The following is a 25,738-nucleotide window of genomic DNA, read 5'->3' on the forward strand; positions in this document are numbered from 1 at the left end:
TTCACCGCGATGTCGCCAAACACGGATGCGACCATCATGATGCTGTAAACAGAACCTGGATTCATCCGAAAAAATGACGTTTTGCCATTCGTGCACCCAGGTTCGTCGTCGAGTACACCATCGCAGGCGCTCCTGTCTGTGATGCAGCGTCAAGGGTAACCGCAGCCATGGTCTCCGAGCTGATAGTCCATGCTGCTGCAAACGTCGTCGAACTGTTCGTGCAGATGGTTGTTGTCTTGCAAACGTCCCCATCTGTTGACTCAGGGATCGAGACGTGGCTGCACGATCCGTTAGAGCCATGCGGATAAGATGCCTGTCATCTCGACTGCTAGTGATACGAGGCCGTTGGGATCCAGCACGGCGTTCCTTATTACCCTCCTGAACCCACCGATTCCATACTCTGCTTACAGTTATTGGATCTCGACCAACGCGAGCAGCAATGTCGCGATACGATAAACCGCAATCGCGATAGGTTTTATCAAAGTCAGAAACGTGATGGTACGCATTTCTCCTCCTTACACGAGGCATCACTACAACGTTTCATCAGGTAACGCCGGTCAGCTGCTGTTTGTGTGTGAGAAATTGGTTGGAAACTTTCCTCATGTCAGCACGTTGTAGGTGTCGCCATCGGCGCCAACCTTGTGTGAATGCTCTGAAAAGCTAATCATTTGCATGTCATGGCATCTTCTTCCTGTCGGTTAAATTTCGCGTCTGTAGCACGTCATCTTCGTGGTTAGCAATTTTAATGGCCAGTAGTGTAAACAGACGTTTAAAACTGTATTATATATAAGAGTGCGATTCTTTAGAGACCGGGATAAAAGGGGTTACTGGTTTATAACTGACATTCTTGACTCCCATCAGACCTAGAACACAATTACGTGAATATTGTTGTTTAAGACACGTAGTACGTCTACTTACTTGATGATGAGTTGGTGGTGCTGAATGTTCTTGACAAGCAGTCGATACGTATCGTTGCCTTCACTTCTGTACACTTCGAAGTACCCTGGAGTGTAAGCAGGTGTCAAAAGTTTCACTGCAGCGAATTGTGCTGAAGGGAAATTTGGGGTGACCGCCGAACCATCGTGTGTCGCTCCGGCACGAGACGCGCCAACGTGGTGAACCTCACCAATCTTTCTGTTAGAATGTCCGGCCACATCAGCTCCGTTCCCCGTTATTTCAACGTTGTCATTGAGGACGTGAAGCTCCGCAGCGAAGTTGACAATGAGCGTGATGTAGAGCACGTCGACGCAAATCGCAGAGAACACGACCCAGGCGAAGACGATGGCCTCCAGCGCGAACGTTAGGCTGTAGGTGTCTGGTGCGTTCCCGTCGAAAGGCAGCCAAACTGGTAGCGGCAGTGCAGGATCCGGAGACGTCCCGTTTAGCGGAGGCGGCTCACTGAGCAGGGGGTCCACAGCCCATATCAATCCCCCCATGACAGCCATAACCTGCGGCAGAAGACAGTGTCAAACATGGATCTGACTTACTATTCTGTAATTTAACACTTATATTTTTAATAAAACTTTTAATATGTTTATTTCCTCAGTAGCTTGATTCAAAAAGGAGACCTATTATAAATGTAAACATGTATCCTCGTGCATAGAACCACACTACTCGGCGAACTGGAGACTCTGATGCGTTTGTTTAGTTACCAGTTTTAACTACCCAATACGGCAGCACAAACCGAGAGAAGGAAAGACCAAGATGAAGAGTTTAGCGTAAAGAGACTTTTTTCTGAAACTACCAGACAGAAGGGTACAAGCTTGAAAGATATATTACTGCATAGTTCACCTGCTAGGACATCCTGTGCCCCGGAATAGATTTATCTACAAGGGACAGAAGTCATGGGTTAGCGATATGCACATATACATATGGCAGCACTATAGCGTACTCGAACTACACGAGGCTCACTCCAAAAGAAGTGCACACTATTTTTGTAAAAATACAGTTTTCATTCGGCATGTGTGAAAGTTTTGCAGTGAGTAGATACATCCTTCCCGCTTGTTTTCAAACTTAGTTCAACCTGTTCCCGCGAATGGCGCCGTCACAGAATATCTTCAAGATGGCTGCTACACTTGACGTTCGTCAGAAGCAACGTGCTGTCATAGAATTCCTGTGCTATGAAAACGAGACAGTAGAAAACATCCACAAGAGGTTGAAAAAGGTGTATGGAGATGCTGCTGTCGACCGCAGTACAGTTAGTCGGTGGGCAAGCAGGTTACGTGATGAAAGCGGGACGGCAGTATTGAGGATTTCCTCGCAGCGGCAGGCCTCGTACTGCACACACTCCAGACAATGTGCAGGGAGTTAACGAATTGGTGGCTGCTGACGGACGCATCACACTGAACGAATTGTCACGCTACGTTGGGATAGGGGAGGGAAGTGTTTGCAGAATACAGAAAGTGTTGGCGTTAAAAAATTTTATTCCAGGTGAGTTCCCAGGACGTTGACAGTGGCTCACAAAGAAACAAGAAAAACGGTATGCAGCGAACTTTTGGAACAGTACGAGAATGGTGGAGATGAATTTCTTTAAAGGATTGTGACAGGTGATGAAACATGGCTCCATCATTTTTCACTAGAGAGTAACATCATACAAATTCACCCAAGAAAAAAATTTATCAAAACCACACCTTCTGCTGGAAACGTTATGGCTACGGTGTTTTTCGATTGCGAAGGACTCTTGCGTATGGTCATCATGCCAAGTGGAACCACTATAAATTCTGATGTATATGTGACGACACTGAAGAAGTTTCAAGCTCGACTGAGTCGTGTTCGACCACATCGGCAAAAGCAGGATGTTTTGCTGTTGCACGACAATGCACGGCCACATGTCAGTCAAAAAACCATGAAAGCCATCACAAAACTCGGATGGACAACACTGAAACACCCGCCTTACAGTCCTGAACTGGCTCCATGTGACTATCATCTCTTTGGGAGACTGAAAGACTCTCTTCGTGGACCAAGGTTTGAAGATGATGACTCCCTTGTGCACGCTGCCAAACAGTGGCTCCAACAGGTTGGTCCAGAATTTTACCGTACGGGTATACAGGCGCTGGTTCCAACATGGCGTAAGGCAGTTGAGAGGGATGGAAATTTTGTGGAGAAATGAAAATGTTGTTCCTAAACGATGTATGTACACACTGTAAAACTTTCAAACATGTAGAATAAAAGATGGGTTTTAAAAAAAATAGTGTGCATTTCTTTTGGAGTGACCTTCGTAAAAGGGCAGTGCAACGGAGGAGCTGTCATTTGTACTCAGGGGAGCCGTACGAAAAGGTGTCCGGCGTGAATATGGCCGCACGAATGGAATTAACAGATTTTGAAAGAGGAATGGTACTTGAAGCTAGATACAAGGGACTTTACACTTCGGAAATCGTTAGGGAATTCCGTATTCCGAGATCCAACAGTGAGTGGAGAATACCAAATTTCAGTCAATACCTCTCACCGTGCCCAACCCAGCGGCCGACGGCCTTCACTTAACGACCGAGAGCAGCGCCGTTTGCGTAGGGTAGTCAATGCTAACAGACAAGCAACATTGCGTGAACTAACCGCAGAAATCAATGTGGGACGTGCGACGAACCTATGGTACGACAGCATGGCGAAATTTGGGTTTAGTGAGCTATGGTATCAAACGACACACTTGAGTTTCTTTGCTGATAACACGACATCGCCTGCAGTGCCTCTTCTGGGCTGGTGGCCATATCGGTTGAACCCTAGACGACTGGAAAACAGTGACCTTGACAGAGGAGTTCTGGTTTCAGTCAGTATGAGCTGATGATAGGTTTCGAGTATGGTGCAGACCACACAAAGCCATGGACCCAAATTGTCAACAAGAAACTGTGCAAGCTGATGGTGTCTCCATAGTCCTGTGGGCTGTGTTTACATGGAATGGGCTAGGTGCTCAGGTCCAACAGTGCCGATCATTGATTGGAAATGGTTATGTTCGGGTATTTGGAGACTATTTGTAACTATTCATGAGCTTCACGCTGCCAAAAAACAATGAAATTGTCATGGATGACAATGCGCCATGTCATCGGACCACAGTTGTTCGCAATTGATTTGAAAAAGATCCTGGACAATCCGAGTCACTGATCTGACCACCCAGATCGCCCGACGTGAACCCCATCGAACATTTATGACCCATAATCGAGAGGTCAGTACGAGCACAAAATTCCGCACCGGCAACACTTTCCCAATTATGGACGGCTGTGGAGACACCATGGCTCAATATTTCTGCAGGGGACTCACAAGGACTTGTTGAATTGCAACCACGTTGAGCTGCTGCTCTATGCCGGGATAAAAGACGTCCGACATGATATTTCGTCGTATCCTATGACTTTTGTCACCTCTGCGTATTTCTCCTTCTTACGGTGTGGTTGGTTGGTTTAAAGAGGGGAGGGGGGGGGGGGGAGGGACCAAACTTACGATGTGATCGCCATGGAAAAATAAGTATTGCTTTTGGTTCCAATAGATCTCTTCCATTATGAGCTGATTCTGGACGCACTATGAAATATTGTGAAAGATACAATAGCAAATAGTGTAAATTCGATGAAAGAGCAGGGAGGATCTACAGGGTGCTTCAGAAGACATAGCACATATTTTAGGTAGTAGTAGAACATTAACCTGCTAGGGTAGCAGGGAGCGCTAATGCGCTGCTTCCTGGACTAGAGCAGGCGCGCCGGCCCCAGATCGTATCCGCCCGGCGGATTAACGATGAGGGACAGTCTGCCAGCCAGCCCGGATGTGGTTTATAGGTGGCTTTCCACATCGTGCCAGGTGAATACTGGGCTGGTCCCAACGTTCCGTCTCAGTTACACGACTCGCAGACATCTGAACATGTTCACACTCTTTCATGACTTCCACTAGACGCAGACAGCTGGGGCACACTAATTCCGTCCTGAGGGGATCAGGGTGGCATTAGGAAGGGCATCCAGCCACCCTCTGGCACTAACATTGCCAAATCCTCAAGTAACACGGCCGACGCCGCGTTGGAGCGGGGCAAAGGTAGAAAGGAAAGGAAGGGAGTACAACATTAATTGAATTTCCCGTCAGTGCTAGACAGAACGTGATAATAATATTAAACATACTCTCATTAAAACTGCTTGTTAGTGGACGTCTGTCACTTGCTGCTCATCGGCTGCCACTCGGTTATAGGCGACACACAAGCGTAGAGGGTCACTTCACAGGTGCTGTTGGCAGTGGCCGAAGTGACGTTTGGTGCGAAAGCAGGGTGCTTGTCGACAGCTTATTTTAAGCTACCAATGAATGAACTACGGCAGATGATGCGTTTTGTAGCCTTGAATTTAAATGCATGATCTAACCTAACCACAATCTTGTGACGTGCACTGCATGCGAGAAAATGGCAATCAACAACCTGAGACAGAACCATTAATCGCGATTGAAGCTAACTTCCACGAACAAATTCAATATAGAAGTAATTCCGCGACAGTGCCAAAAGCTTACAGTAATTTCTCGCTTCCGTTGGTTACAATAGACCTCTTCTATTCCCATAACGTTCTAATACAGCATTAGTGTTGTGCTTCTTGACATAGTCACATCTGTCAAATACCAAGGCCTAACATTGCAAAGCTATATGAAATTGAACGAACAATTCGGTTTGGTAGTACGGATGGCGAATGGTAGTTTTATTTTGAGAATTTTGGGAAAGTGTAGCTCATCTACAAAGGAGATGGACTATATAATACTAGTACGACCCATTCTTGAGTGCTGCTCCAGCGTTTGGGATCCCGTCCAGGTCGGATTAGAGGAGGACATCGAAGTAGTTCAGAGGCGTGCCGCCGGATTCATTACCAGTAGGTTCGATCAGCTCGGAAGTATTACGGGAGGCTTCTTGAATTCAGATGGGAATACCTGGACGGAAGAGGTACTCTTACGGAAAATCAGAGAATCGGCATTTGAGGCCGACTGCAGAATGAACCTACTGCCACCAACGCACATTTCGCGTAAGGACCACGAAGCCTTCCACGGAGACAGTCGTTTTTCCCTCGCTTTATGTTGTGTGTCACCTATAACCAAGTGGCAGCCGATGAGCAGCAAGTGATAGACGTCCACTAACAAGCAATTTTAATGAGAGTGTACTTAATATTATTATCATGTTCTGTCTAGCACCGACGGGAAATTCAGTTAATGTTACACTCCCTTCCTTTCCTTTCTGTCTTTGCCCCGCTCCAACGCGGCGTCGGCCGTTTTACTTGCGGATTTGGCAATGTTAGTGTCACAGTGTGGCCAGATGCCATTCCTGCGCCACCCAGAACCCCCCAGGATGGAGTTAGTGTACCCCAGCTGTCTGCGTCTAGTGGAAGTCATGAAAGAGTGTGAACGTGTTCAGATGTCTGCGAGTCGTGTAACTGAGGCGGAACATGGGGACCAGCCCAGTACTCACCTGGCGGGATGTGGAAAACCGCCTAAAAACCACATCCAGGCTGGCTGGCAGACGGGCCCTCGTCGTTAATCCGCTGGGCGGATACGATCCGGGGCCGGCGCGGCTATGCCACTCCTGGAAGCAGTGCATTAACGCTTTCGGCTACCCTGGCGAGTTAATGTTATACTGCCACTACCTAAAATATGTGCTATGTCTTCTGAAGCACCCTGTAGATCCTCCCTGCTCTTTCATCGAATTTACACTATTTGCTATTGTATCTTTCACAATATTTCATAGTGCGTCCAGAATCAGCTCATAATGGAAGAGATCTATTGGAACCAAAAGCAATACTTATTTTTCCATGGCAATCACATCGTAAGTTTGGTCCCTCCCCCCCCCCCCCCCCCTCCCCTCTTTAAACCAACCAACCACACCGTAAGAAGGAGAAATACGCAGAGGTGACAAAAGTCATAGGATACCACGAAATATCATGTCGGACGTCTTTTATCCCGGCATAGAGCAGCAGCTCAACGTGGTTGCAATTCAACAAGTCCTTGTGAGTCCCCTGCAGAAATATTGAGCCATGCTGTATCCATAGCCGTCCATAAATGCGAAAGTGTTGGCAATGTGGTATTTTGTGCACGAACTGATCTCTCGACTGTGGCTCATAAATTTTCTATGGGATTCATGTTGGGTGATCTGGGTGGTCAAATCAGTGGCTCGAATTGTCCAGGGTCTTTTTCTAACCAATCGCGAACAACTGTGGTCCGGTGACATGGCTCATTGTCATCCATGACAATTCCATCGTTGTTTCGCTACATGAAGCCCATAAATAGTTACAAACAGTCTCCAAAGACCCGAACATAATCATTTCCAAACTAATGTCGGCACAGTTGGACCAGAGGGCCTAGTCCATTCCACATAAGCACAGCCCACAGGATTATGGAGCTTGCAAAATTTCTTGTCTACAATTTCGATCGTTAGCTTCGTGGGGCCTGCATCATACTCGAAACCTACCATCAACTCATACTGACTGAAACCATAACACGTCTGACAAGATCACTGTTTTCCAGTCGTCTAGGGTACAACCGATATAGCCACCAGCCCAGACGAGGATCTGCAGGCGATGTCGTGCTGTCAGCAAAGACACTCATGTGGGTCGTTTGATACGTGGTTCAACTAAAACATTCATATTTCTTTACGTACTACACGAATAAGTAATAAAAATGGGGGTTCCCATTTTAAAAAAACGCAGTTGATATCCGTTTGACCTATGGCAGCGCCATCTAGCGGGCCAACCATAGCGACATCTGGCTTCCCTCTTCAAGCTAGACAAGTTTCGTTCTTTGTAGTTTTTCGATTGACGCTTATTTCGTGAGATATTTGGCCCGGTCACGATCAGTGGATCACCCTGTATTATCCGATCCACAATATGTAATGGATAAAAGTTAGAAACTATGAAATTTCCTGGCAGATTAAAACGGTGCGCCGGACCGAGACTCGAACTGGGACCTTTGCCTTTCGTGGGCAAGTGCTCTACCCACTGAGCTGCCCAAGCACGACTCACGCCCCGTTCTCACAGCTTTTAGAAACTATGGTTTTTTTTTAATTCTATCAGAAAATTAAACTGTCTGGTTCACGTATATACCAAATTAGCATCATTAACATTATTTCAGATCATTTAACCGTAATTAACAAAAATTTATAAATAGCTAGAAAAGCTGATGATGTGAATTGACATACTTTCGAAAATTTCTGCAAAATTTATAATTTTATTCTCGTGACTGCATTATTACATTCCCATAGAAATGTTAGGAGAGATATCTATGTTGTAATTAAACCAATGATTAACTAGAAAATCTCGTAAATCTCAACTTACCTACAAAACACACATATTTATCAGTAATCTGATGTGTTTAACATGACTTGAGCACTTTGCGTATCGTGCCAATAACGAAAAACCAATTAAATCAGTTATAATTTACGTTTTCATTAATGGATATCGAACTTCCTAATTTAAACATTACCGATTTTCAGTCATTTTTATACTAAGAAATAAACATACAGAACTTTAACCTGAAATTCCCTTTTGGCATTTTGTACTGTACATAAATTAATGTTCGGCATAAAATTCAAAGTGAAATCAAGATGTAATTAATGCTTTTACGATGGGTATTGTTATTGTAACTTGTCAACTAAATTTCCACACGAAAGTCAAAATAACAATATTTAGAAATGTATTCGGAATGAATCATCATTTATTGTCTTTAAGATCGTACTAGCAGTTTGTTGTAAATCATTGACTTCTCATGACCGACAGTAAATGTAATTGTTTGTGACAATAGGCTGAAGAACATATATTGTTAAGATAGTGTATTTATTCAGCGTTACAACGTACTTGAAGTCAGTCCCAGTTTGGCCAATGTAATAAGGCAAAGTCTGTAACAGTCGCTGTTTTGTTAGTCATGTTGATAGAAGACAGTTTATATGTGAACATTTTTGTAAATGTTTACGGTTAACACATCTGCCGTTAAAAGGATTCATCAGTGTGTTGAGAAACATTATTTTAACATCCAAGTTTTCATCACTTCCGAAATGCAGGCAAATCTGCAATATACAAACATCAAAAAAGTTTTGCATCACCACAGTTCCCAGAACTTCTGAAGATATATGTTGACTGTGAGTATTGTATCACAGACAGTCCCTTTGACTGTTCAGAGATGTCACTAAACCCGCCTAAAGATGTAAAAAACCATGCATGAGCAGCGCCTATTAGACGAAGGGGGTCCGACAGCCGATCAGTTCCAGTCATTTCACCAGGAAGGAGGTGCACGGCTCGTGTTGTCTGTATTTCAACTGTGCCTAGACTGTCACTACCGCGGTTCGATCGCGTCCCCATTGTTACTCTGTGCCAGGATGCGCTCTGAACAAGGGAAGTGTGCAGGCGTATCGGAATGAACCAAAGCGATGTTGTTCGAACATGGAGGAGATGGAGAGAAACCTCGGTCAGGCCGCCCAAGGGCTACTACTGCAGTAGATGACCGCTACCTACGGATTATGGCTCGGAGGAACCCTGACAGCAACTCCACAATGCTGAATAATGCTTCTCATGCAGGACGTCGTGTTACGATTCAAACTGTGAGCAGTAGGCTGCACGATGCCGAACTTCACTCCCGACGTCCTTGGTGAGGTCCACCTTTGCAACCACGACATCATGCAGTGCGGTAAATATGGGCCCAACAACATGCCAAATCGAGCGCTCATGATTGGCATCACGTTCCTTTCACCGATGAGTGTCGCATATGCCTTCAACCAGACAATCGTCGGAGACGTATTTGGAGGCAACCCAGTCAGGCTGAACGCCTTAGACACACTGTCCAGCGAGTGCAGCAATGTGAAGGTTCCCTGATGTTTTGGGGTGGCATTATGTGGGGCGGACGTCCACCGCTGGTGGTCATGGAAGGCGCCATAACGGCTGTACGATGTGTAAATGCCATCCTCTGACCGATAGTGCAACCATATCGGGAGCAATTGGTGAGACATTCGTCTTCATGGACGACAATTCGCGCCTCCATCGTGCACATCTTGTGAATGACTTCCTTCAGGATAACGACACCGCTCGACTAGAGTGGTCAGCATGTTCTCCAGACATGAACCCTATCGGCCGTGCTTGGGATACATTGAAAAGGGCTGTTTATGGGTGACGTGACCCACCAACCACTCTGAGGGATCTACGCCGAATCTCCGTTGAGGAGTGGGACAATCTAGACCAACAGTGCCTTGATGGACTTCTGAATAGTATGCCACAACGAATACAGGCATGCATCAATGCAAGAGGACGTGCTACTGCGTATTAGAGGTACCGGTGTGTACAGAAATCGGACCAGTACCTCTGAAGGTCTCGCTGTATGGTGATACAACATCCAATGTGTGGTTTTCATGAGCAATAAAAAGAGCGGAAATGATGTTTATGTTGATCTTTGTCAAATTTTCTGTACAGGTTCCTGAACTCTCGGAACCGAGGTGATGCAAAACTTTTTTGATGTGTGCACATCCCCTAACGGACTTCATCGGTGGACCAGATTCGACGGTTCAAAGCTAAGTATTCCAGTGAAAAAACTACATCACTCTCATACTACTATGAATGTCTCGTGATGAGAAGTATTTTAGCCATAACTGCAGTTGGAGTAATATTAGAAACTTCATACAGTTAAGTGGACTCATACTGCCAAGTTTTTAGTAAATTTGACTCTATATTGTAAATATTGTTAAATTACTTCACACACCCTCTATTCCCGTGAAGTTTCATTTTGTTTCCTTCTCGTCTTCAGTCTGCTCCACTTTTTTGGTCAGGCAATTTAAAGCGTTACCTTACAGCCCTTGTTAAGCGCAGGTAGCTTTCACCGTAACTGATGGTACCGTTTTTGTCTTCCTCTGCTTGTGGCAGCCGTATGTTGCAATGTGTCACAAGTGTTTCTACCTACCCCCATAATGCTCCCCTGCGTCACGCATGACTCAGCTAGGAAGCTATTCATTAACCCACTAAACACTGTCTCTGCTCCGTACATAAACGAAGTACATTTTGTGTTACTTCCGTCGGAGGCAATATTCTCCTATCCGATTATTTTTACGAATGGCTTTTGTGCTGGGACAAGTCTCTTCCACTGCAACAGAGCGAGTCCTTTAAAATCTACGTATAGGACAAGCTGCCCATCCCAGCGTCTTGTTAAAGTGCCTTTACACTGCCATATTTTAGAACAAAATTTGGCTGCAATGGTGTTGCCATTAACACTACTACAATTTCGCTGCAGCACAAGGCAACTGCCGGAGGAATTTTTCTGATGTCGAAGACGGTTGCAGGTAGTTGTCGACGTAATGTCGAGGGATTACCGGTGTTGTCCACCGAGAGTGGAGGGTATTTCGAGTGTACGTCTACGGCAGAATTATACTACTTTCTTTTAGGACAGAGACTATTACACCCACGGAGATGCAAATATGGGGACATGGTGCTTCAGACTTGCGCTGTACGTTGCTTTGAAGCCGGCCCCACTGTGTTAGCTGCATTTATGAGTTATGTTATTCTGCACACTGATGTTCATGATTGTAACGATCAAGCTCCATCAAAATTTAAAATTAGGTTCATTACGTCGTCTTATAGAGGAACGGAAGTACTGTAACGTGGCAAAGTTTCTTTTTTATGGAGACGATCAAGCTGCTCAAAAATCTGTGTTTAAGTTTTGCCTTTGTACACCACATGCTGCTGAGGAAGAACGGACAAGATCCATTTTTCACTTACAACTAAAGCTTTTCTCTTCTCCTTTTATGTTTCATCTTAATAATGCTGTAACTTCATGTTACTCATGTTACTGGCTTTCGAATAATACTTGCCACCCACGTAATGTAAACGAATTTCGAACTGTTACATTGGTTAGTAATAAAACGAATACCGAAATGAAATTGCGCCACATTGTGCATTCAAAGCAGGCTGGAAAAGCGGTATTTCTCGATAGGTCGAGCAGAAACATTCGTGTTACTGCTACCGAGAATGTACAAAAGGTTGTTTCTTAAGTGAAACGAAAGCATCAGAAATGTCAGGGAATGAAGATGAACAATCCAGTCCAGTGTAGATACAAGTACAAGGAAAAGAAAAGCGTTGGGGCGTATTTCTGATTCTTGACAAACATTACGGGCCAAGAGTCACGTCACAGGAGACGATGAAGATGAACAATCCAGTCCTGTGCAGATATAAGTACAAGGAAAAGAAAAGCGTTGGTGCGTATTTCTGATTCTTGACAAACATTACGGGCCATGAGTCACGTCACAGAAGACGATTTTAAGTGCTTTTATAAAAAGCAACAGATTGACGAAAGAATTCTATGAAACTGCTTCCTATGACAAAACTCACCTGACTGGACTAATCAGTGTAAATCCTGTGATGCGAAGTAGACCAAGAAAAAGTCCAAATGAAACGGTGTGACATGATTTTTTCTATGTATGTAAGGCGCAGATGGGTAAACAGGATCTTCATATATGTCAACCAGCATTCTTGGCATTGCATGGTATCGCCAACAAACATCTTATTGCTCTTAAAAGGCATTGGCTATTATAGGGAAAGCGCGTGTGGAGACCAGAGGAAAGCATAACACTAGACTAGTGACACAATTAATTCAATGATCCGGGCTGTTATGCCGTGGTCGAATGGATTTCATCCTAAAACCCGACGTTTCGTCTCCATCTGCGGAGGACATTTTCAAGGGGAATCGTATTCGCATTTCAAGATTTCGGCATATTTTAGAAATAAAATAAATGGCATAGTGGTCCAGCCAGAGGAATTAGTTTTGATGTAGTGTGGCTATTCACAGTAGTTCCACTCAATGAAATGTTACAACAGCTGATTCGGGTTATTCCTCCCGATGTTTCAGAACTGTTTAAATATTGCCTCACAACCATTTATTTCAAATGGAACGGAGAGTTCTATGAACAGACGGATGGTGATGCTACGGCGAGCTCCTTTAGGCCAATTATAGCGAACTTTCTTATGGAAGTATTCGAGTAGCGCCGCGCGGGATTAGCCGAGCGGTCTAGGGCGCTGCAGTCATGGACTGTGTGGCTGGTCCCGGCGGAGGTTCGAGTCCTCCCTCGGGCTTGGATGTGTGTTTGTCCTTAGGATAATTTACGTTAAGTAGTGTGTAAGCTTAGGGACTGATGACCTTAGTAGTTAAGTCCCACAAGATTTCACACATATTTGAACATATTCGAGTAGCAGGCATTGGAAACTGCGAACAAGAAACCGAATATTTGGTTCCGTTACATGGACGATTCGTTTGTTTTGTGGCGACATGGCAGGGAGGAACAGAATCGTTTTCACAAACAATTGAACGGCATCAATCCAAAGATTCAGATTACCAAGAAGGAAGAGGCAGGCGGAAGATTAAATTTCCTTGATGTGATAGTTTTCGAGGAAGAAGACAGCGGTTTACACACGGTTTACCGAAAGTCCACGCACACAGACCGTTACCTACACCGGGAATCGAACCACCACCCACAACAAAAGCGAGGCGTCCTAAAATAGTTGGCAGATAGAGCAAGGAAAATCTGCAAACCAGAGCTCACGATTGGTTACTCGTTCACAGAGGTGAACAGAGAGTTAAGACCACCGCGTTGAAATTTTAGCGATGCTCAAACGCCAGTGAAATCGAAAGTTTTCCTGCCATTCATTGATTACCTGACGGACAGCATAGGAAAAATCCTGCAAAAGCGGAATATCGCGGTAATCCATACACCCACACGGAAGATACATGATCACCTAAAATCGACCAAGGATGTTCGCCAACAGCTAGAAAAAGCTGGCATTTATAGTATTCCGTGTAGTTGCCGTGAGTTGTACTTAGGTACTACAAAAGGTACTGTCAAAGAACAGCTAGAGGAGCACAAGGGCAATTGCAGAAGGGGGGAGATTGACAGATCAGCCGTTGCGGAACGTGCTTTTCAGCCAGGAGACCACCACATTCATTCTGGTAGAACTCTAGTTCTGGCAGCCACAAGCGGACACCATGAAAGGCTATACAGGGAGGCCAACCAGATTGTAAAACAAACAAGGAATTTCAACAGGAAGGAGGACGACGTGAAACTGAATGGCATTTGGATTCCGGTACTGAAGAAGACGTGTACCACCAGTCTTCCACCGTTGGACAAAGCAACAGCGGACGAAGGCAGTCGTTAACGGCCAGTTGTGCTCGTGTATTCAAGACATGTGACGTCAAGCCATGCGCAGAAATGTAATTTTGCTGTAGTCAGTAGCGAGGGAGTGTGCATAAAACATTCAAAACAGCTACGATCCCCCTTGAAAACGGCCTCCACGGATGGGGACGATACGTCGGGGTTTAAGGTCAAATCCAGTCGTCCACGCCGTAATAGCCCTGAACATTTTATCGGTCGTGACATTTCCAGCAGTGTAAGTTTTCATGTTACACTAGACCAGTGGTAGGTAGGAAGCGGATCGCGAGACCCGTGCAACTCTTTGGGCCCTTGAACGTGGCTCTCCACGTGCGACTGCGCGCGTACAGCGCAGCTGTGACCTGGAGGTCCATTTGCAGAAATCGGTTTTCGTTCTGGACAAGTCTATTTTAAGGAAGTGGCGTTAGAAGGGAGTTTGAATGAAACTGCCACTTTCTCTTGGTACTCAGACCACGCGCACCCTGCCACATGCACCGCCTTTGTTGCTTGTGATAATGTCCTCGATAGTAGTGGTGGTGGTGGGGGTGGTGGGAGGGGAGGTGGAGGAAGGTGTGTAAAACTTCGATGCTAGGTGCGTGGGACTGAAGTTCCTTATTCGAGGCACGTTGCCACCGGATCGTAGGTGCGCAACTGTTCAGTACTCAGGAAATTGGATAATTTTTTTTTTTCGTCCGTCTCAGTTGCACTGATATAAAATTCTTTTGTAATGTAATGGTGTTTATAGTCGAAAATGTGTTTCTAACTGTTCAAAAATGGTTCAAATGGCTCTGAGCACTATGGGACTTAACATCTATGGTCATCAGTCCCCTAGAACTTAGAACTACTTAAACCTAACTAGCCTAACTAGCCTAAGGACATCACACAACACCCAGTCATCACGAGGCAGAGAAATACTAACTGTTGACATTTAACGTTTCCCGTAATGGCAGCTAATTTCCACTTGACCTGTTGTACGTTTTAGAATAAATAAGACGTATAGTGTAAGATCAATGAGGGTACTTGTTGCCCACTGTATACCTTGCTGCGCCTTTTGATACCATCTGGTAGGAATAAATACGGTTAATAGTAAGGTGTGTGGTTTGAAAATGGACGTGTCAGGCCGAAACCGGCAACCAATACATCTGAATTTTTTATCAGTGCAACTGAGGCGGACGAAATAAAAAAGCATCCGCTTTCCTCAGTACCAAAGTTCTTCCAAAACGAAGCAGTCGGTGGAACAATTACTCTGTTGACGAGTGTGGAACTGTTTCTCGTGAAGTTTGGGGAAAAAGTGTGCGATCTAACGAAAAAAGAAAAAGATAACTGTGTTAATAATGAACTAACGAAAAAAGGAAAAGATAACTGTGTTAATAATAAACTAACAAGGAAATATTTGGGGAACGATGTAATAATAAGTCCGAGTTCAGCGGAAATAAGTGAAATCGACGATAATAGTGACAAAGATATATAACATCAAATAAAAATATTTGTAGGTATGACTGATTTTCTTATTCCCATTTTTCTGTGTTTCATTTGTATTTATGTATCTTCAGCCAAGTGTTCCGAAGCGACTTGTTGGGAAAACGTTTCCGGAAAGTAAAAATGTAAGTGTGCATCGTCAAGGCGTATCTTTCCAGTGTATTACAGTACTTCGGAGCGCGTATTTCCGCAAAAAAGAAGTTAAAATCCGCACCCCTGCGCGTGGCAGTTCCATCTGCCTCTGTCCGAAGCACTTCGCTTCTCCTTCAAGGTTCCCCCACTCCGTCATCGTCATGATTTAATTTTATGGATAACTTACAATTTAATTTTATCAGTAAATAATACAGATGTCAAATTTGATATCAAGCTTTATTCAGATTACCTATAGTTTAAATAAGAATTAAAACATTACGTAAAGTACATTAAGTTAATTTTAGGGAGTGTTGTTGTGTGAGAAAAGGTGTAGTCTCGAATACTGGGAAAGGTATGTTGAGATAGATTGGATAATACAGACAGAGAGGATGAACAAAAGCAGGTAGACAAGTACACAAGTCGAGCGTGGATGGATGAATTGGAAGAGGTCGACCTCAGCGAACGTACCTAAATGAAACTGTGGACTTTTAGCGAGCTTAGTAGTTCTGTAATTAAATTAATACGAATATACTTATTTATATATACTCATGCTCATAAATTAAGGATAATTACAGAATGTGGTGCCACACAACGTGGCACTACACAAAACTGGCGCTAATATCTTAGGCACATAGGGAACACACACGACAGAGACCTGTAAGTCCACAGTATTGGTGATAAGTTGAAAAAACCGCCCCAAAGCACATGTGCTACAAAACGCCACTGTTTCCTGCGCATCATCAATATGGGTTATGATCACCACAATAGGGTTGGCATACTCTGGATCAGGTGGTCGAGCAGCTGCTGGGGTATAGCCTCCAAATGGTTCAAATGGCTCTGAGCACTATGGGACTATTGGACTTAACATCTGAGGTCATCAGTCCCCTAGAACTTACAACTACTTAAACCTAACTAACCTAAGGACATCACACACATCCATGCCCGAGGCAGGATTCGAACCTGCGACAGTAGCGGTCGCGCGGTTCCAGACTGAAGCGCCTAGAACCACTCGGCCACACCGGCCGGCCGGTATAGCCTCCCATTCTTGCACCAGTGCCTGTCGGAGCTCCTGGAGTGTCGTAGGGGTTTGAAGACGTGCAGCGATACGTCGACCGAGAGCATCCCAGACGTTCTCGATGGGGTTTAGGTCTGGAGAACAGGCATGCCACTCCATTCACCTGATATCTTCTGTTTCATGGTACTCCTTCACGATGGCAGCTCGGTGGGGCCGTGCGTTATCATCCATCAGGAGGAACGTGGAACCCACTGCACCCCTGAAAAGGCGGACATACTGGTGCAAAATGACGTGCCGATACACCTGACCTGTTACAGCTCCTCTGTCAAAGATATGCAGGTGTGTACGTACACCAGTCATAATCCCACCCCACACCATCAAACCACGACCTCCATACAGATCCCTTTCAAGGACATTAAGAGGTTGGTATCTGATTCCTGGTTCACGCCAGATGAAAACCCGGTGAGAATCACTGTTCAGACTATACCTGGACTAATCCGTGAACATTACCTGGGACCACTGTTCTAATGACCATGCACTGTTCTTGACACCGGGCTTTACGGGCTCTCCTGTGACCAGGGGTCAGTGTAATGCGCTTTGCAGGTCTCTGGGCGAATAAACCGTGTCTGTTCAGTCGTCTGTAGACAGTGTGTCTGGAGACAACTGTTCCAAAGGCTGCGATAAGGTCCCGAGCAAGGCTACCTGCAGTACTCTGTGGCCATCTGCGGGCACTGATGGTGAGATATTGGTCTTCTTGTTGGTTGTACACTGTGGACATCCCGTACTGTAGCGCATGGACACGTTTCCTGTCTGCTGGAATCGTTGCCATAATCTTGAGATCACACTTTGTGGCACACGAAGGGCCCGTGCTACGACGTGCTGTGTTTGACCAGCCTCCAGTCGCCTTAGTATTCTACCCCTCATAACATCATCAATATGTTGGCCATTTCAACACACAGTCACCATTAGCACGTCTGAAAACGTCTGCACACTTACTCGCTGCACCGTACTCTGACATGCACCAACACACCTCTGTGTATGTGGACTGCTGCCAGCGCCACCGTGCGACCACTGCAGGTCAAATGCACCGCATGGTGATACCCCGAGGTGATTTAAGCCCGCAAACCACTCACCAGAGCGTCGTTTCACCATGTATCGGCATTATCCTTAATTTATGAGCATGAGTGTAGTTAAGAATTTGAAAAATGACTCCCAAAAGATATTTCAGTCGTTGTACTGTTGATATTTGCATCTGTTGACTAATAAGTTTCCCTGCACTAGATCAAACGAACTTGAAGGAGAAATCTAAACAGCAGCAACAGTCACTGAGATGCGGCACGCCACTTCATAACATTTATGGTAGCAAACGGCTGTACTTATCAGAATAACTTAATATTCGAAACTTACAGAAACAACCCACGACTCAAAGCAATCAAAACACCTGAAGGTAATGTTTTGGGGCAACTAAGATGGCGAAAGTTTTAGACATAATGACAACTCCCCTTATCTTTACCTCCATGAGTACACCGTACTGGTGTACTGTCCTTGACTCGATGAAGCACATACACTGATTTTGGCATGTTTAGCTGTTTTGTATTATAATTCGCAGTATTCTGTTTCAAGGCATCGATGCATTGAAGATTTATCACACGCGCACACTCTTATCGTCGTCAGTGAATGACACGTCAAATGTATAAGCCTTTGAGAGAAAGTATGATGACCTAGATATGCTCAAAACTGGTTTTGAAAGGACTGGCATAGGGTAGTAACAGCAACAATAAATAAAAACAAATTTTATGTGACAAGTTCTCTGGCATTTCTTAAATCTGCTCCTTAATTTAGATCTAAAAGTAAATCGAAACAACATATCAACATAGCTCAGTAAGTACGTTCTGCAAGAGGTTAAAATCAGTTCATGCTGTGGATATGTATATTTGATTTTTAAAAAATTAATTCTTTGATAAATGTAACAATTTCAGGGATTGTCTGATACTGATTCAGTTTGTATCACCTCCTATATAACATTCTAATTCACCGTGTTTTAATATAATAAAAGATTCCAAAACAAGGAAAGGCGTAGTAGACATAGTTGTGGACTGCAGAGTTAAAGGACGTAGGTTCACATTCCACTCTGTGCAACTTTCTCTTTCATCTTAGCGTTTTTAACACATTCTGGGACTTCCTTAAGACCATAATAAAAGTATATTCTGCAGTATTCGATGTTATTTACATTTCCATCTGATTGCAAAGCGAAGGATGAAATAAATATTTTGCTGTTTATTTCCAAATACATGGCGATTTCCGAGTGTGGTCAGACGGAACCCTAGAAAAGCACTCCGTGTTCAGGCCACAAGTGGCCCATCGGGACCATCCGACCGCCTTCTCATCCTCAGCTGAGGATGCGGATAGGAGGGGCGTGTGGTCAGCACACCGCTGCGGGACCCTAGAAGGACAGCTTAAATTACTGCGAGAGAAAAGAGGGGCACAAATATTTGGCCGATTACAAAGAGGTGCATAATCAGTATAGGTCGTTGGTTATTTCCTTGCGTGCACAAAGATAATGAAGAGACAGATAATTCACATGTAACAACCAATGGCACATCCGGTTGGTATATTTTTTGCCGCTAACGTCATGTGATATTTCGTATGGGATATCAATAACTATTTCTGTCTTTGTTGGCAAATGCCTCCCTCTCACTCTCGCCTTTGTTTCCTAGTTCTCTCACCGCCAGCGCTGCTGTCTGTTGTCTGAGCGGAAACAGTACCATATTGCTTTTGTGGGCAAGCATAGATCACAGATGTTATTTATAGTCTGTATGCCTTCGACCAAAGATACTAGTAGGCTGGCCTTGCTGTGCAGAAGCTATAGGGCTGGTGTGGCTCCAACATAAACCACGTGACTGTTGGCAAAACGTGGCGGGATTTCAAATGAGCGGTCTGCCATCCTGTGTTTGTATCGTATTTTACCCACATTTCTCAATTGACTGCCAAACGCTTCCAACAAAAATTACTTTTTTATTTGCCAAAAATTATGTCAGAACTACATTTGACCTTGATTTGTTCACAGTACCATTTATAAAATCTAAAAAATATATCGAACGCCCATCTGGTGGGCAGCGGGACTAAATTACTATAAACTATCAGTTAAAGTAAAACGTCGTTAAAATTCTTTTAAACAGTAAGAGTGGCCTCGTGTCAAAACTTTAAATATTGGATTCGCCGCGTTTTGAGCTCTAGTCACTTATAAAAGAAAATGGGATATGGGAATTATGTCAACTATAAGTCCCAAAATTGTCGACTTTAGGAGCAGGTCCATTTTAGAGTATCAATTTTAGGTGCACTTCAAAGGTTCAGTTCCTACTATTTTTACAAAAGTTTAAACTATCAGTTTAAAAAAATGATATTTTTGATGAAAGGTGAGACTCTTAAGTTTCAGAAAATAATTTTGGAACCTACATTTATTTAATAGTATTACAAGGCAGAAAAAAATGCTCTTCATGTGTCGACTATAGGTGCTCTTACCTTATATTATCTCACTTGTATATACAAAAAGGCGCGTATGTGCAGATGGCTTAAAGTTTTTCCGTTTCAGGGCCTGTATCCAAAGCTGTCTTCGGTTTTCATCCTTAGGGAACCTATGAGTAGGAACGAGAAACACTTATACTTACTTCTGTAATCGAATTATCACAGATACTTTCCAAAATGTAATATGAGTCTGACTTTACAGGCATCACTTTCAAGACCTTAGGCCGGTGTGGCCGTGCGGTCTAGGCGCTTCAGTCTGGAACCGCGTGACCGCTCCGGTCGCAGGTTCGAATCCTGCCTCGGGCATGGATGTGTGTGATGTCCTTAGGTTAGTTAGGTTTAAGTAGTTCTAAGTAATACGGGACTGATGACCACAGATGTTAAGTCCCATAGTGCTCAGAGCCATTTGAACCATTAACACTTTAATTTACGTGATACTATATTTCAAGTGTAAAAAACATATAAAAGTCACTTCAGCAGATTTCAATAAACGCATCTGCATTATCATAGAAACACACGTGAAATGTAATACCATTTCCCCCGACAAAACACTGAGTACAGCCATAAGCGCAACACGAAACAACCATGTTTTGCCAAAATTCACGTGACTTTCGCCCAGAGATGTTGGAGCCACGAAAATGACGTCAGGGCCAGTCTGTTATATTTATGGTCGAAGCTGTATGCATAAGTTGTGTGTTATGTTATTTGTTGGTGTGAGTTTATTGTGCACAGCAGCAGTGAAGTGAACAAACGAGCGAACTATGAATTTCATAAGAGCAATTTGTCTAGAACCAGGGCTATGAAATGTGGAAGGTAATGTGTATACGGACATCATTCTGGCAAAGGACGGTCGGCAAGCTGTTGTCGATTAAACCAGAATTACGCTTGATTTTTCTGTGGGCTTCCGTGCAAAGTTGAACATAAATAAAGTATAAATAAAAATTGTATTCTTATTTCAAACTTAATGGAATGGTTCAAATGGCTCGAAGCACTATGGGGCTTAACATCTGAAGTCATCTGTCCCCTAGACGTAGAAATACTTAAACCTATCTAACCTAAGGACATCGACACAAATCCACGCCCGAAGCAGGATTCGAACCTGCGACGGCAGCAGCAGCGCGGTTCCGGAATGAAGCGCCTAGAACAGCTCGGCCACGGCGGCTGGCACTTAATGAAATCTTTTAGTCATTCTACCAACGCATTCTGGGACCAAATGGTTTATTGATGAATAGTGTACTTCAAAGAGATTCATCAGACTTCTGTATCAAACACCAGTAGCTAATAAGGAATGATCTCCAATCTGATTATAACATACTCTCATATTTGTATCGGTTCTAGCGGTTCACGAATCAATTGCTTATACGAGGTAGCTGGAATCGCGTTTCCGACATTCAGTAAAAATTCTGGAAAAAGGTATATATCCAGCATCAGTTGGCGAGCTAAATTTCCACGGTTCACGAATCAATTGCTTATACGAGATAGCTGGAATCGTGTTTCCGACAGTCAGTAAAAATTCTGGAAAAAGGTATATATTCAGCATCAGTTGGCGAGCTAAATTTCCAAGGCATTCCTTTTACTTAAAAAAAGAATGCATACGCATTTCCTCTATCCCTTGTTCGTCTATACTGAGTTATTAGTCTGGCCCCTGTAAACACTTCTCGACCGGATATGTATTGCCGTAACCATTGCCTTGCAATAGTGGCCGGTAATTTTGCAGTATCTGTGGCTGCAACTCATGTGATGGGAATGTTGCCGGATAACATTTTCGAAATATATTGTTGGCCATATACATTTTTATGGTCCCTGTAAATGTAGCTTAAAACAGGCCAACACTGCAACAGCTGTTGCGACAGATGGCCAGCGTGTGAAATTACGTTGAAAAGAACACGCCGCGTGTGAAATTACGTTGAAAAGAACACGCCGGTTCTAACTGCACACTCGCCGCAGCTGCAGAACGTAAAATACATGAATGTAACTACGAGTATATTCACAGTAAAAAACAAAGACTTATGGACAGAACAGAAGTGATATCTGGCGTTCCGCAAGGTGGTGTCATAGGCCCTCTGCTGTTCGTGATTGTATAAATGATCTAGGTGATAACCTGAGCAGCCCCCTTAGTTTGTTTGCAGATGACGCTGTAATTTACCGTCTAGTAAAATCATCAGACGATCAATTCCAATTACAAAATGATCTAGAGAGAATTTCTGTATGGTGCGAAAAGTGGCAATTAGCACTAAACAAAGAAAAGTGCGAGGTCATCCACATGGGTACTAAAGGAAAACCGATAAATTTTGGGTATACCATAAATCGCACAAATCTAACGGCTGTTAATTCGACTAAATACCTAGGAATCACAATTACGAGCAACTTTAATTGGAAAGACCACATAGATAATATTGTGGGAAAAGCGAAACAAAGACTGTGCTTTGTTGGCAGAACACTTAGAAGATGCGACAAACCCACTAAAGAGAGCCTAAATTGTACTTGTCCGTCCTCTGCTGGAATACTGCTGCGCTGTATGGGATCCTTACCAGATAGGATTGACGGAGGACATCGAAAAAGTGCAATGAAGGGCAGCTCGTTTCGTGTTATCGCACAATAGGGGTGAGAGTGTCACTGATATGATACGCGAGTAGGGGTGGCAATCACTGAAACAAAGGCGGTTTTCTTTGCCGCGAGATCTATTTACGAAATTTCAATCACCAACATTCTCTTCGGAATGCGTAAATATATTGTTGACATCCACCTACGTAGGGAGAAATGATCATCGTAATAAAATAAGAGAAATCAGAGCTCGAACGGAAAGATTTAGGTGTTCCTTTTTCCCACGCGCCATTCGAGAGTGGAACGGTAGAGAAGTAGAATGAAAATGGTTTGATTAACGCTCTGCCAGGCACTTAAGTGTGAATTGCAGAGTAACGATGTAGATTTAGATGGAAAGTCTTAATATTAATAAAAAAAAGACGTCACATTGCTACAGAAATTAGTTACAAACAATTTTGCTGTAATAAGTGGGTTTCGCCTTGCTTTCCGATCAATGACGAAAATTTACGAAGATGTACGAGGAGCAGTTCGAACTCATAACGGCACTGATTTGAAAGTCGATCGAGATGGGAATTCTGTAATCAGCGGATGCAATAGAGTCGAAAGGTGGCCTACTTCCAAGCCGGGTGCATTTTAATTGAAATGTTCAGCGAAAGAGAGTTCAATCTATAATACGAGCAAGGTGGTTCGTCTCAAGGAACTTTCGTCACCTTTAAACATACTTTGTTGTAACTAACAACAGATAGCAGTGATCTGGCGTTACCCAGTACCTTAAGCCTTCGGGTCTATTAGCGAAACTTCTCGGAACAACATCGCTCCCGTGTAAGGATGTTTTAAATACGTGGTTTTCACACAGAAACAAGCGTGTAACCCTAATTACGTCTCTTGTATCCTCAACAGTCAGTCCTACCTTAAAAATGTGTGAATTTGTTTGGAACCCTGTAGAAGAAAAAGAAGAAGACGGTACTAAAGAAAGGAGATTAAACACTGCTGAGCGAAAACAGTGTGTTTTCCGGCCATCGTTAGATTCAATGACGCCTGGTTCGTTTTGGGACTTGACGATGTAATGAGTTCTGTAAGCGGAGCAGAGACGAATGTGGAATCAATCTAGCGACGATACGGGCCGCATGTGAGGAAATCTACTGACATAAGATTCTCTGACAAAGGGCACATTGCTACGGCCCGATGCCTTGGAAAAAGCATTTCGAAAGCGACGAAGCTGGTTAGTTGATCGTTTGCATTCATGTAAAATGGTTCAAGGACGGTGAAACCAGAGCAGGTGACAAGTCGTTGGACGTCCACGCCTCGTCACAAAAGCGAAGGTCGGACGCAGGCCTGTTCTGTCAGGACAGGCAGCGATCTGTGGCTGATCGACAGAGTACAATGGTGGTACAGCCAGAAGTGTTCCGGAACACACCATACGGGGCATTCCGCAGCAGACGACTCCTATTGGTTCCCATGTCGACCCAACGACGTATCCAGTTGTGACTGAAGTGGGCATGGGATGATAGAGATTGGACAGTGGATCGATGGAAACGTGTCACCTAATCGGATGAATCACATCTAGCTAGACCGGATCGACAGTCGTGTCCTGTTACGCCGTCATCGAACCAAGCTGTTGCTAGAAACACGCACTGCGCCGCGGAGGCAGACTGTTGTGGGAAGGGGAGGGGTGGAGGGAGAAATTAAGCTGGGCTTCCATGCAACCTGTATTAGTACTCTAAGGCTCCATGACAACTGAGGACTACATGAACATTATCCCGGACTATCTCCATCCCTTGATGGTTAATGTCTTTCCCAACTGTGATGGAATCTTCTAGCAGGATAACTACACATGTCATGAGGCCAGAATCGTGGCACAGCGGTTTGAGGAGCATGGTTGTAAACTCACACAGATGTCTTGGCCACAAAATTCGTCTTATCTTGGCCTGATGGCACACAGCTGGGGCGCTATCAGGCGTTAGCTCCACGACCACAAACCACCAGCCCATAATTTATGAAAATTGCATGATCTGGACCTGTAGGATATCTGCTGCCTCGGACGTCAGTCAACCTACAAAGGACATATCGTATTCATGCTATACAGAATCGCTGCTGTATTTCGTATCAGAGGTGGGCCAGCACACTATTTTGCAGCTGGTCATAAGGTTTTGGGTCAATAGTATAGATATTTTGGAATAATATCATACTTATTAATATCTAGGCAACGGCCTTGCCGCAGTGGATACACCGGCTCCCGTCAGATCACTGAAGTTAAGCGCTGTCGGGCGTCGCCGACACTTGGATGGGTGACCATCCAGGCCGCCATGAGCTGTTGCCCTTTTTCGGGGTGCACTCAGCCTCGTGATGCCAATTGAGGAGCTACTCGACCGAATAGTAGCGGCTCCGGTCACAGAAAACCATCATACCGACTGGGAGAGCGGTGTGCTGACGATACGCCCCTCCTACCCGCATCGTCAGGTGAGGATGACACGGCGGTCGGATGGTCCCGATGGGCCACTTGCGGCCTGAAGACGGAGTGCTATTAATGTCTAGAAATAAATAACAAAGAGCTTCATTTGAATAAAATTCTGTTAGTCGCACAAGTATATATGTAAGTTTAGATACAACTGCTGACCATCCACATGTTGCCGACGAGGTTGGCGCTGCGAGCGTAGAGGCGGCGTCTTCCAGCACCATCCTGGACGGCTCTCCTCATGACCAGTAGCCAGGCCACGACCTGCTGCAGCCGAGTCCGCTGTCGGGTCAACGAGATCCCCTGCAGACATAGCCGACAATGAGAGCAATCTTTATTGGACACTGATTGTTTACAAGAGTGCCTGCATGTGGCAAATAGCCACGTCAGCCGTTTGGATATCACACCCGACGACAAAAAAAAGCGACGCACCACGAAGGGATTATCCGAATGGGACGAAAATCGTCAGACAAACAGACGTTTACAATTT

General features: G+C 44.4%; 1 protein-coding gene across 1 annotated transcript in view; it reads right to left on the reverse strand.

Moving 5' to 3' along the window:
• Nucleotides 1–914: 914 nt before the first annotated feature.
• The window catches only part of LOC126416877 (uncharacterized), a 67,931-nt gene continuing 43,107 nt past the window's right edge, over nucleotides 915–25,738 (reverse strand). Inside the window, exons 2-3 of the mRNA XM_050084760.1 lie at nucleotides 25,411–25,551; nucleotides 915–1,448 (exon numbers count right to left, since the gene is read on the reverse strand). Coding sequence (XP_049940717.1) covers nucleotides 915–1,448; nucleotides 25,411–25,551 — 675 coding nt within the window. The remainder of the gene's footprint in view (nucleotides 1,449–25,410; nucleotides 25,552–25,738) is intronic.

This window comes from Schistocerca serialis, chromosome 8 (assembly GCF_023864345.2).
Source record: "Schistocerca serialis cubense isolate TAMUIC-IGC-003099 chromosome 8, iqSchSeri2.2, whole genome shotgun sequence".
In the NCBI taxonomy this organism is placed as follows: Eukaryota; Metazoa; Arthropoda; class Insecta; order Orthoptera; family Acrididae; genus Schistocerca; species Schistocerca serialis.